This window comes from Lucilia sericata, unplaced genomic scaffold, assembly GCF_015586225.1.
Source record: "Lucilia sericata isolate MDLA Ls3-8-SP2 unplaced genomic scaffold, ASM1558622v1 Contig000028F_arrow, whole genome shotgun sequence".
In the NCBI taxonomy this organism is placed as follows: domain Eukaryota; kingdom Metazoa; phylum Arthropoda; class Insecta; order Diptera; family Calliphoridae; genus Lucilia; species Lucilia sericata.
In genome coordinates, this window is record NW_023994066.1 from 979,332 (window position 1) to 993,483 (window position 14,152).

At 28.5% G+C, this 14,152-nt stretch overlaps 1 protein-coding gene across 1 annotated transcript in view; it reads right to left on the minus strand.

Annotated features, from left to right (window-relative positions):
* Nucleotides 1-372: 372 nt before the first annotated feature.
* The window catches only part of LOC119610424 (potassium voltage-gated channel subfamily H member 8), a gene marked incomplete at its 5' end in the record, with an annotated part of 274,124 nt that continues 260,344 nt past the window's right edge, over nucleotides 373-14,152 (minus strand). Inside the window, one exon of the mRNA XM_037965618.1 lies at nucleotides 373-2,350. Within this exon, the coding sequence (XP_037821546.1) occupies nucleotides 698-2,350 (1,653 nt within the window). The remainder of the gene's footprint in view (nucleotides 2,351-14,152) is intronic.

Sequence of the window (14,152 nt, forward strand, 5' to 3'; positions counted from 1 at the left end):
ACATACATACATACATACATACATACATACATAATACATACATACATACATACATACCATACATACATACATACATACATACATACATACATACATACATACATACATACATACATACATACATACATACATACATACATACATACATACATACATACATACATACATACATACATACATAACATACATACATACATACATACATACATACATACATACATACATACATACATACATACATACATACATACATACATACATACTACATACATACATACATACATACATACATACATACATACATACATACATACATACATACATACATATATACATACATACATAGTATGTTTTACTATTATGATTTCACTTTTGTAGTGGTGATAAATGTAATTATTTTGGAAGTATGTACTTCGATTTTTTTCAAGTAGAAAATGGGAGTGGTTTTCCCATTAAATGGAAATATGACTGGGTTAGCTAGTATTTTATAATCGTCACTTTCTGCTGTATTTTCCATGACTGTCGTTGGCTCCAATGGCACCCCACTGTATAGGATAGATTTTAAAATAGGCCATATTTTGTATTTCCCCGTATTTTCAGTTATGGCAGTCATGTACCAAATGGGCGAATAGAAATTTTTTGTAAAATATGTTAAAAACAATAAATCTGTAACAAAACACAAATTCAAGTCGATTGCTTAATGTATTAGGTTATCCCGTAGAGAATATGTGGATTTAAGATTACACATTCCTTTTTCCAGTTTATCGGCATCACCAGCCGAAAATCTATGAAGCGCTGGTGCTATTGTTGATGAAGATTTTAAGCTTTGAGAATTATCACTTAAAAGTGAGTGAATTGTATTTTGTTTTCCTGAAGCATCATCTTGTTTTGGTTCTGTAGTAGCATCGGAGATTTCTGCAATATACTCATTTAATATTTTATAATCGCCACTTTTTGAACGCTGTAACTTCCATGACTGCCGTTTAAAAATATTATCACTCTGATTAAGGAATTTGTCAATAGTATCTGTTTTTGACCTTGAAAATGATGGACTACTGCTGGGACTGCTTGTACTAGAAAGACTTGAATTGCTCTTGCTGATATGTATTGATTTGAAAGAACTATAATGCTTTTGGCATTTCAAATTGTTTTCTTCTGATGGGATGCAGGTTGTTGGGTTAGCAATAGGATCTTCAATCTGCAGTAATGCATCTGTTGATTGACCATGGGTCATATTATCCATTGCCCAACATAGGTTATTGGTGGCAGATAAAGGATCTGGGGAAATTACTTCCTGTATAGTATTTAATGGAGATAACTGCGAAACTTGTTGTTGTTGAATTACTTCCAACTCAGAATGAACATTTGTATTAATTCCAAGCCATCCAAGAACAAGTCGTGGATTAGAAACTACAAATTGCTCAAAGATACAAAAGTCAACTTTATTAAATTCAGTTTGACATCCTCGCGAATTTTTTTGTTTTTCTTTTGATGCTACTGGAGATGAAGACTTTGATGTAATCTGCGATGAGTTGGATACTTCTAAAACTGTGCCTTGCACTTCGGATGGAACGGAATGCATTTCACGACCCCAAATTTCAGGAGGATGGGAGGAACATCGTTGAAGGGTAGAATCTTCGCTATTAATTGATGAAAAATTGGCTCCAATTGCCGTATTTTCACTTATGTTTGGAATTGAACGAGCAGGCAAAAACTTAAGACTTGCCTGCGAAGCCATATTTGAAACTGTAATTTCTTGTAATGCTTGTAATGCATTTCGAACCTCGAGACTTAATTGGGTCATATCCTGGTGTAACGTTGTTACTTGTGAGTCTAATCGTTCAAGGGAATGTCTTTTATATTGGTTCTTGTCAGCAGTATCTAAAACATCACTATTAATATCTTCATCTAATGACGTCGTGTCCACACTCGACATCATATTTATGGAGCGCTGTCTTTCAACTCGTTCTCGTAGAGTCATGAGAGACCGACCTCTAGCATGGACTTTCTTTATACGCGGGCTGTTTAATCCCAAGAGTGGAGATCGACCGTGCAATGGCGATGGTGTTGTAATGCTATGATGTGGTGAGACTGTTGTGCCTGTAGCTGTTTCATTTTCAACATCTTCATTACCTTCTGTATCATGTTGATTTTCATCATCTTCGCTAATGCTCGGAAGAGGAAAAGCTGGTCCAATATCAGAATCATGGCATTCATAACCCTCTCGTAAATTAAATGTCAGGTCATGTTGAATATCATTAGCGAATTGTTGTTGATATTCAGGATATAAACGCAAAACTTCTACAAGACCACCCATATGCACACATTTTAAGGCACAATAGGTCAGAGCCTGTATGTAATAAAAGAATTAAATAAATTTGTATTAATATTATGCACAACAGTTTAAAGGCGTTATTAATCAACAATTTTTTATTTTATAAACAGTTTGTAAATAAAATGATGTATGGTGTTTTGTTAAATGAAATTCCATCCGTATTTTAAACAAGTAAGAGTTCTATTTTCGGCTGTGCCGAATCTTCACCTTTTATTAAAAAATCAAAAAATATCAGTTTGAATTTTTTATTTAATTTCATGTTTTTCGGTTCAATGACATCGCCGTGTTAAAATGATGACTTTAAATGCTAATGAAGAAGTAGTGAAAAAATATTTTATTAGCTTTTCAACTCATTACTTTTCAATGTAATGTACATTAATATATCATAAGAAAACAAACTTATACTTATATAACAATAAGAAACTATTAATAGTTAATTTTTATTGGTTTAAATGCCAATTTTTTACGAATTTCCTGATTGTCTGAAATTGTAAATCTCCATTTTAAATACATAATATCGATACCCTCAAAAAGAGCTAAATCAATAAAGTCTAGTTTTCAGGAGAGCAAAATTCGTAAAATATTGCACAAAAAGACAATGTTTCTTCCATAATACGTTTTTAACAACCTTCCTATTTCCTATCTATGAAAAAATCTTAATATTTTGCACATTTTAACGATTTTTTTAAGATATCACTTTTTGGTAGACAAAATACAAATATTTGTTCAAAGTTAGCATGTTTTGTTCAAATAAAAGAATATAAATTTCTTGTAATAATATTTATAACTTCATGAAATGTTTTTTTTTTTATAAAGGGATATAAGTCAAACCAGTTAGTCCAATAAGATGGAGTCACACTATTTAAATAGGAAATCTCATGGCATATCTGTTCGTTTACTACAGTAGTTTTCGCTTTTAGTCCACAACTACAGTTTTACAATTTTTGTGCAAATTAGGACTATATAACTTTATGGACTATATAACTGAATCCTGATATAATACACATTTTGGACTATATACAAAGTATGTACTTTCTTCAATAAAACCACTTTTTAAACAAAATAAAAGCTTATTGTAATAAAAAACAAAAAACTTTAATTATGAGATCCATTTTAAGGCCCGTGCTCAGAAAGAAAAATGTAAAACAACATTTAAAATTTTATATGAAAGAAAATAAAAAAAAAAACTGAGTAGTTTTCATACAAAATGTTAAAAAGTGTTTTCTGTTTCTTCCTTTCTGAATTCGGGCATAAGTCTTTGGATGACTAAATCAAATACAAGATAGATATCAATTTCTATATGAAATATAAATTGTGAATTGTTGAATATTTTTAAAAGTATTCAATTCACAATAAATTATTCTATTTTTTCAAAAAATAAGTTTGCCAGTTTGTTTAAAAAAGTATTAAAAAAACAGGATGGACTATATGAAATATTTTTTCTATACAATAGTTGTGTTTTGTTGCTAACGTTCAAAGGCAATTTCATATAAATTTAAAATTTATAAACGTTAGGAGTTAACGTGTAAAATTATACAAGTTAATTTTAAAGTTAACCAATTCAAAAATAAAAATACAAATATTAATGTGTTTATGTCAAACAATAAAAATATATTTTAAAATAAAATTTAAATCAAAGAAAATTATCAAATAAAAACCCTTTTCAAGAAATTGTAAATAATTTCAAGATTTAGCAGATTTCTTCTGTGGAGTGATGCCAAGTCAGGTTGGTAGACAAGATAGACAAGTTGGTAGACAAAATACAAATATTTGTTCAAAGTTAGCATGTTTTGTTCAAATAATAGAATACAAATTTCTTGTAATAATATTTATAATTTCATGAAATGTTTTTTTTTATAAAGGGATATAAGTCAAACCAGTAAGTCCAATAAGATGGAGTCACACTATTTAAATAGGAAATCTCATGGCATATCTGTTCGTTTACTACAGTAGTTTTCGCTTTTAGTCCACAACTACAGTTTTACAATTTTTGTGCAAATTAGGACTATATAACTTTATGGACTATATAACTAAATCCTGATATAATACACATTTTGGACTATATACAAAGTATGTACTTTCTTCAATAAAACCACTTTTTAAACAAAATAAAAGCTTATTGTAATAAAAAACAAAAAACTTTAATTATGAGATCCATTTTAAGGCCCGTGCTCAGAAAGAAAAATGTAAAACAACATTTAAAATTTTATATGAAAGAAAATAAAAAAAAACTGAGTAGTTTTCATACAAAATGTTAAAAAGTGTTTTCTGTTTCTTTCTTTCTGAATTCGGGCATAAGTCTTTGGATGACTAAATCAAATACAAGATAGATATCAATTTCTATATGAAATATAAATTGTGAATTGTTGAATATTTTTAAAAGAATTCAATTCACAATAAATTATTCTATTTTTTCAAAAAATAAGTTTGCCAGTTTGTTTAAAAAAGTATTAAAAAAACAGGATGGACTATATGAAATATTTTTTCTATACAATAGTTGTGTTTTGTTGCTAACGTTCAAAGGCAATTTCATATAAATTTAAAATTTATAAACGTTAGGAGTTAACGTGTAAAATTATACAAGTTAATTTTAAAGTTAACCAATTCAAAAATAAAAATACAAATATTAATGTGTTTATGTCAAACAATAAAAATATATTTTAAAATAAAATTTAAATCAAAGAAAATTATCAAATAAAAACCCTTTTCAAGAAATTGTAAATAATTTCAAGATTTAGCAGATTTCTTCTGTGGAGTGATGCCAAGTCAGGTAATGTTCGTTTTGTTGCTAACTTTAAGCGTTAACACTCATTAATAGCAACAAAACACAACTAATGTTAGTTATGCATGCAAGAGTCCGAACGGAACGAGATAGAGGATTGAAATTTTCCACAAATATTTTCTATAGGTAAGGTTTATTTGGTATTGAAAATGGGCAATATCGGTCTACGTTTTCGGATAGCCCCCATACAAGTGGACCCCCGAAAAACAGCTTTAATGGGCATATCTGTTTCAAAAGTACAAATATAGCGATGAAATTCGACATAAATAAGTTTCCAAAGATCTAAAATCTCCCTACCAAATTTTATGAGGATCGATCCATAATTGATCCTACCCCCCCCCCCCCCCATATAAGGCCCCTTCAGAAAATTGGTTTAACGCTCATTACTGGCTTAAAAATACTAGTATAACAATGAAATTTGACATAAGTAAGTCTCTTATGATCAAAAACTTCTTTACCAAATTTTATGTCGATCGGACCATAATTGACCCTACCCCCCATGTAAGGTCCCCTTCAGAAAATTACTTTAACGCTCATTACTGGCTTAAAAATACGAGTATAGTGATAAAATTTAACACACATAAGTTTCATGTGATCCAAAATCTCCCTACCAAATTTTATGAGGATCGGTCCATAATTGACCCCATATAAGGTGCCCTTCAAAAAATTTCTTAAACGATAATTACTGGCTTAAAAATACAGAATACAGAAAATCGATGATATTAGACACACATACATATTTTTTATACGAGTAAAAACCTCTCTACCAAATGTATTGAGGATCGGCCCATAAGAAAATTACGATCATTGCTGACTTAAAAATACGTGAACAGTTATGAAATTTTATATAAAAAACATTTATAGGAACATAAATCTTCCTAACCAATTTCATGCGGAAAGTGTCGGGAAGTGATATTCGATGTAAAGATGTTTTGTATGAACCAAAATTGGTCTTAAAATTTTTTATGAAAAACGGTCCTCTTCAGTTAATTTTTATGAGTAATATCCTTTTAAGGCATACGGTTTGATGGTGGGTATATGAGATTCGGCACAGCCGAATATAACTCTCTCACTTGTTTATAATCAAAATTTTAAATTAAAACCATATAATATTATAGATCTGAGTGTTATAAATGATTTGTGAAATAACTTTACATTTTCTGGAAAAACATTATTTAAGTCTAAAACTGGCTATGGAGAAATCGGCAACGAAAATAATAAACGAAGCGGCACCGATCATTAAAAAAAAACCTGTCATTTGGGGCCTGTTGGTGCTGTAGGAACGAAATTATTTTAATAACTTTTTTATTACGAATTAAAAGAATATCAAAATTAATAAAAACAAGTTAGCGTGCTATATTCGCTACTTTTTATTAAAACCTATTTAACTATCTAATTTTTAGACAAACTATCTAATTTTTAGACAAAATTTCTTGACAAAATTTTGGTTTCCGTAGTGAGGGTACATTTATGCATATATCGAATTAATTTTGATTAGGTCCAGAAAAATTTATATTAATGGGCCAGTTTGAAAACATTTGAATAGATTGACTTAAATATATAATTATTTAATAAGAATTAAGTGGTATTAAGTGATTTTCAGAAGTAAACCTTATGTGGGAGCTTAGACAACTTATGCACCGAACCGAAAAATTCCGTATAATGATTTATATATGGGGAATTTCGTGTCAAGAATTCCAACTTGTTTTCCGATGTGGGTGAAATTTGCACCAAGGGTAGAAGGCCAGATACAAATTTTCAGCTCTATCGGTCAAGAACTGCCGGAGTCAGAGGGGGTCAAATTTGAACATTTTCGTCATACAGAGTTTTATGCAAATGAGTGTAACTTTTCACCTATTGGTCCTAACAAAAAATGTTCAGATAGCTATTCCTTTATATTTCCAAAAAAAAAAAAAATAATTTTTAAAATTTTTTTTACAAAATAATTTTTTCTTTAACTTTTTTTTGTTGAGGGCCCTTTATATATATATGTATATATATACATATATATATATATATATATATATATATATAGATATATATATATATATATATATATATATATATATATATATATATATATATATATATATATATATATATATATATATATATATATATATATCTATATATATATATAAAATTTAAGAAAAAAATTTTTTGTAACAAAAATTTTACCACTTATAGGCCTTTTAATTCTATGATTTATGATATATGTCTTTTGGTCAACAAATGTATAGTTAAGGAGTTAAAGACCTTCGAAGTTAAATATATATATTTTCAATATCTTCTCTATTTAAGAACCCATCCGGACAGTATATATACCATTGGAAAGAGACTTTTCAACGATATATAATATTTTTATTTATTTTATTAACCCTTTGAGGACCAATTCCACAAAAAGTATTTTTTATATAGAGTTTTTTGATGAAAGTGCCGTTATTTCATAAATCCATCGATATAATGGTACCGATAAATATCGAGAAAATTGTAGAAAAGATTTCAAGCTTTCATTTCCTGACAGCATCGATATATATATTGTCAGGATCGGTTCATAATTAGAGAAGATATTGAATATATATATTTAACTTTGAAGGTCTATAACTCCAAAACTATACATTTGTTGACCAAAAGACATATATCACAAGTCATAGAATTGAAAGCTTTATATGTGGTATAAATTTTTTCAAGATCGGAGAGTTATACCTATAATATATTTAAGCCAAAACTACACATATTAAACTGTAATTATTTAATTGAGCGATCTACTAATGATATGTATGATTCGAAGAACTCACTAAGGGCTTACTAAGACTACATTAACCTATAAAGGAATTGAAACGATTTAGCTCGTAAACAAGTGTTAATGGAAAATTTTTGGTAGGATGGTAAAAAGAAAGAACAAATTGGGGACTTGTAAGTTGAAGGGAAGAAGATAAGGGGATTTGAAAAATTGAAGTCAACGACGGGAAGCAAAAAAGGAAAAAATATAGAAATAAAAAAATTTAAATTAGAAGAAGTAATATTTTTTCCTCATTGAGAGCTATCAAATTGCATTCCCTAGGAACTCACACCTGGAATCGAGCTTACAATTAATAATTAATTATTGCAATCTTCAGCTCCTTGATCATGCTATTGGGATTGCTATTCGATGTCCTTGTAACCTCACCCAAAATAAGATTCCGTGATTTTAAGATTTTAATTTTTTCTATTTACCATTATTACATAAAATATTGGTTCAACTATTGGAACATATAGAAATTAAAAATTAGTTTAAATACTTAACGAGTGCAAACTTTCATTTGGAGAAGCGTACATTTTGGTACCAATATTATTTTTAAAGTTAGTGTTCATATCGACCGTATTGAGCCTACAAAGCTCCAACCGAACGACAGGCCTGCCAATATATGTAAGTAGAAAACTTGTATTTTGATCATTTAACTAAATATTATTGTATCAAATACGCTAGCTCCTTAATTTATTAATTTTTAATTGAATTTTTGTCTATATCTAATTTTACGTTTCTAATATGTACCAAAAATATTATTTGAACCCAAAAGGAGAACTTTAAGATAAAATTTTTGTAACTTTGTAAAGAAAATATACCCTTGAATTTATAAAAAATAGATTATTAAATTAAATTAAATCTAGTCATGTAAGACTCAATCAAAAGTCTGGTTTTAGAATTTTTTTTGGTAATATTTTTTTTTTGCTTTTGGAAAATTATTTAATAAAAAGAATGTTTTAAGAAAATAAATTAGATGCCTTAATTTCGAACTCTCTATTTATAGGGGTTTCTGAAATAATTTTATAGGAGACAGAAACATAGGTTGGAGAGGGCGAAAGAGGCACAAATCTCGCCTCCTTCTATTTCCTACTATCAACATTTGTAGATTCTGGTTAAATAATAGCAGTAGTTAAAAGCACGTAGATTTTCTTGTAGCGTTGACGTCTCTGGGAAAATTAGGCAAGACTCACTCCCCCATCTAGCGGACCTAGCTGACGAAAATAACCGTTACAAACGTCCATTTTGAAAATAGGGGGAAATTAAGTATATTGAGAAACATTTTATTCTTGAGTAAAAAAATAATTTTTTTGATAGATATCCCACTCACATCTCACTATGGAACTATAAAGCCCTTCAAGAAAATTGTATAAGCTTTATTTTAAGCTAATAAAAAAGCCCATTTTGCAAAAAAAAAAAAAAAAAAAATAGGACCAATAGGTGAAATGTTACACTCATTTGAATAAAACCCTGTATGACCAAAATGTCCAACTTTGACCATCTTTAAATCCGGCAGTTCTTGACCGAAAATTTGTGTCTGGCCTAATATCCAGTAGTACTAACCGTGGTGCAAATTTCATCAAAATCGACTTTTTGATTTGGGTCACTTGACATGAAATTCCCCATATACAAAGTACTAACTTTGATTGTCAATGTGCATTTAAGTAATTTTGGGTAATTATGGGAGTTGTGACCAATTATAGACCGATCAGGAAAAAAATTTCGTATAATGATTCATATGCAAAAAAATCTAAAGTCGAATTTTACTCCTATAGATTTATAAATTAATGAAATATGTGCGTTTAAGTGATTTTCGGAAGTGGACTTTATATAGGATCTTTGACCAATTACGGGCCTATCCAGAAAAAATTCGTAGAGTGATTCATATACCCAATAAACCAAATGATATTATAAAGAAATCGAAACGATATCACTTAGGTAATAAAAATTATCATAAATAATATCGTTCTCGTATCGGAAACGGTAGTGTACCTTTCCTTATAATATCGTTTTTCCATGAAATTATAATATCGTTTTCGCTATCATAATTTCCAAAAACTACGATAGTAAAATCGCCATTTGAATTTTTCTAAATATTGTTTTTTTTTATAAAACCATCAATAAATTTTATAATTAATCTACAAGAACTTAAAAAAACTATTAATATTTTTTTGCAAAGAATATTTTTAAACTATTTATTTGTATATTGTTTATTTTTGTTATTCACCGTTTAATCACTAATAATAGGTATTTGTTGTTAAATGATGTATGTAGTTTTAATATTACATTTTTTTCGCTCGAAAATTTTATTTTTTAAACTTGAAGTTTTTTTTTTTCCAATATATTTATATTTTCTTTATTTTATTGGAAACGAACAATTTTAAAATGGTATTATATCGTTTTCAATAATAAAATATAATATCATAGTCGCTTTAAAAAAGTAATACCGTTTCTGTTCTCTGGTTTATTTGGTATACACAAAATATATTTGTGTCGAATTTTACCAAGATAGCTTTATTTGATAATAAAATATGTGCGTTTAAGTGATTTTTTTAAGTGGACCCTTATATGGTAGCTATTACCAAATACGGACCGATCCGGAAAAAAATTGGTAGAATGATTTATATGCACACAAAGCATAAAGCTATCGTACTTTATCCCGATAGCTTAGCGGAAGTGGACCTTATATGGGAGCTATGACCAATTATGGTCCTATCCGGAAACAAATTCGTAGAGTGATTCATACTTAGACAAAACATATTTGTGTCGAATTTTATCGACAAAATTTATTTGATAATGAAATATGTGCGCTTAAGTGATTTTCGGAAGTAGGCCTCATATGGGAGCAATGACCAATAATGAACCGATCCGAAAAAAAATTTTGGTAGAATGATTTGTATGTACACAAAACATATTCAATTCGAATCTTATCACAATAACTTTACTTATCAATGAAATATTTGGGTTTGGGTGATTTTCGGAAGTGGACCTTATATGGTCTACAATAATGGACCGACTGATATCTACCTTAGTAGTATGATTTCCGTTTACATTATATTTGCATGTACACAATTTTGTGTTAATATCGATATATTTGAGGGAGTTATTAACGATAAACAACTTTCCGGGAATATATACCTTTGTATGGGGGCTATGGGAAATATTGGATCAATTGTTAAGATTTTAAACATTACTTGATTCCTGATAGAAAAAAATAACGTGTGCAAAATTCATCGAAATATCTTTGGTAGTTTTTGAGAAAAATGCTTAAGAATTGGGAAAAAACGTAATTTTTTTCGAGGTAGTCTGAAATGTTTACTCATAACTTTTTACGTCGTGAAACGATTTCATGATTTCATTACCAAACTGCTTAGGATAATAACAAATATTTCTGGTGAATTTGGTTGATTCCCTTATCTTAGTTTTAACGTGAGCGTGTTTTACACAGACAGTAGGGTGATCGATTATTCGACATTTTCCAAAAACCGGTTTTCGAATAGTTCGAATAGTTGACATTTTAAAAAAACCGGTTGATATTTTTCAAATTCAGAAAAAACCGGTTAACCGGTTTTTCATTATAAATAAAAAAATATATTTTAATTTGAAAAACTTAATGTTAATGTTTAAATTTGATTAATAAAACATGGCCCGAAATGATTTTTAACAGTTTAAAAGATTATAACTTAAGATCTAGTCATCTGATTTACATTATTTCTTTAATATAAAAAAATTAGGAAAAAAGTGGGACACTTCTGTTAAACATAAGGTACTATGTAATCCTAGCTATTTTAAAAGCCCTGTTTAGGATATTTTATGGGCATTCCAACACTTCCATAAAATTTCAGCCGTAAATTAATTATTGTAATTGGAATATAATCTTAAAATTGATAAAATTTTATCAAATAGTTATTAATTTTACAAATAAATTTTTTTAATTAGGAAAATCAAAAAAGTTTAACCAAAGGAGCTGTAGAAAAATATACGCTAGTTCCTCGACTCGAATATTTTTAAAATTTAGACGGGCTGTATTATTATTTACTTAAAAATTTCATTTAAATAATCTTTGAATACAATGCAAATAAAGGTATTCGAAACCGGTTTTTAAAAAGTGAAAAAACCGGGTTATTCGATATTCGAAAAATCAACATTAAGAAAAAACCGAGACTGGTAAAGCAGAAAAAACCGGTTTTAAAACCGGTTGAAAAATCGATTCGATCACCCTAACAGACAGACAGATATAGCTAAATCGACACAGAATTGGATAATGACCCGGAATATATATACTTTGTTGGTTCTAAGATGAATATTTCTTGGTGTTACACACGGAATAACAAACTTATATATAAGGAATTAGCAAAGTTTTTTAATTTTAGAGTTAAAAGAAATCAAAAAAATTTTAAATGGCACATTCAAAATATTTTGTGTGAATATAAACAGGCCCTAACAAGTGATTAATCCGTTCGCGATATTCATTTTGATCGAGGGACTCAAAAGTTTTTCTAAACATTTTAAAAAAATCTTAAAAATAGTATTTAAATATGTTATATATGAAAAAATTGCACATAATTGTAAAAATAATTCAAATTCAGCGCATTAAATACATACCATAAGATTTATATTAAAAAATTTTTAAAATACCCAGTAAGAAATTTCATTTCAGTATTATTTAAATTGTTGGTTAATTTTTGAAAAATCGCGAATTAGTAAAATTTAAGAAAAAACTGTTAATATCTAAATTCTATGAACTTGATTTATAAAAGAATGTAATTAAAAAATTATAATTTAAAGGAATTAAATATTTATAGAGTGATGCTTTTTGAAGCTAGGTACATTTTATTTGGCCAACAAAACCTAGAATTATTTTACTTTTTCTATGCGCTCCAGTTTTACATTAAAGTATTAAGAAAACTTGCAAATGGTGATAATTTTGACGGATTTTGAGCATCATCCATGGTGTGCCTTGGCAAAATGTGTTTAGATAAAAGTGACGTTTTCATAGCTTACAAGGACATTTTAAATACATTAATGATCCCAATCCAATGTGTATATCATCATCTTCGTGTCTATTAATTAAATGTTTGTATAAGTCGCTGTTTGATTTATAAAACCACAAAAATAAAAAAAATAAATTTTGAAAAATTTTTAAAGAGTTAATAAAATTTTTGCATGTTCCTCCGATTTTATATTTCAAAATAACAAAAAAATTCAATTTACGCAATAATTCAAATTATTTCCTATATAAGTGCAAATGTGCCGCTCCAAAAACTGATATTTTAAAAAATAACGTTCAAGTTTTGTATCTTTTGTGGCTGTTGTACTCATCTACTATTAAGGACACATCAACGAGATATATACCATACTGTGTATAATTCTTTCAGCTAACCACTGTTATCTCAATTTCTGTATTTTATTAAGGGACGTCAGCGCCCAGTCAAAAAAAACTTAAAAAAAATTCAAAATAAAAAAAAACTGGTGACAAATTTCAACAAACAAGTTCTAATACGTAAAGAGATGTCACACGGATAAGCTCATAAAGACTTTATCTCCTAAGTATATTTAGTCAGTACAATAACGAATATTGTCCAAAAATTTAAAGCTATAGACAAAAAAATAAAAAGAAGGTGAAAACATTAGTTAGGGACACACGTTTTTTTTAATTTTGTAAACTTCCAAAACCGATTACGTTTGGAAATGTAGACCTAGAGTTTTACAATTTTGCAATTTTTAGGCTGGAAGTCTTGTGCATATAATCCTGTAAACATTTTATTTGACATTTTATTCTTACCAACGTTTTTAACAATTTAGATAAATTTTTATTGGAAATTCAATCTTTATTGGAAATGGAAAAAATAAAAGATTCCCAATAAACCAAAGAACGATATGATAGCGAAAACGGTATTACCTTTTAAGGGCGATTATGATATCATATTTCTTTATTTAAAACGATATTATTACAATATCGTTTTATATTATTTTGTTTCCAATAAAAAACAAGTTCGAGGTAGTCTGAAATGTTTACTCATAACTTTTTACGTCGTGAAACGATTTCATGATTTCATTACCAAACTGCTTAGGATAATAACAAATATTTCTGGTGAATTTGGTTGATTCCCTTATCTTAGTTTTAACGTGAGCGTGTTTTACACAGACAGGCAGACAGATATAGCTAAATCGACACAGAATTGGATAATGACCCGGAATATATATACTTTGTTGGTTCTAAGATGAATATTTCTTGGTATTACACACG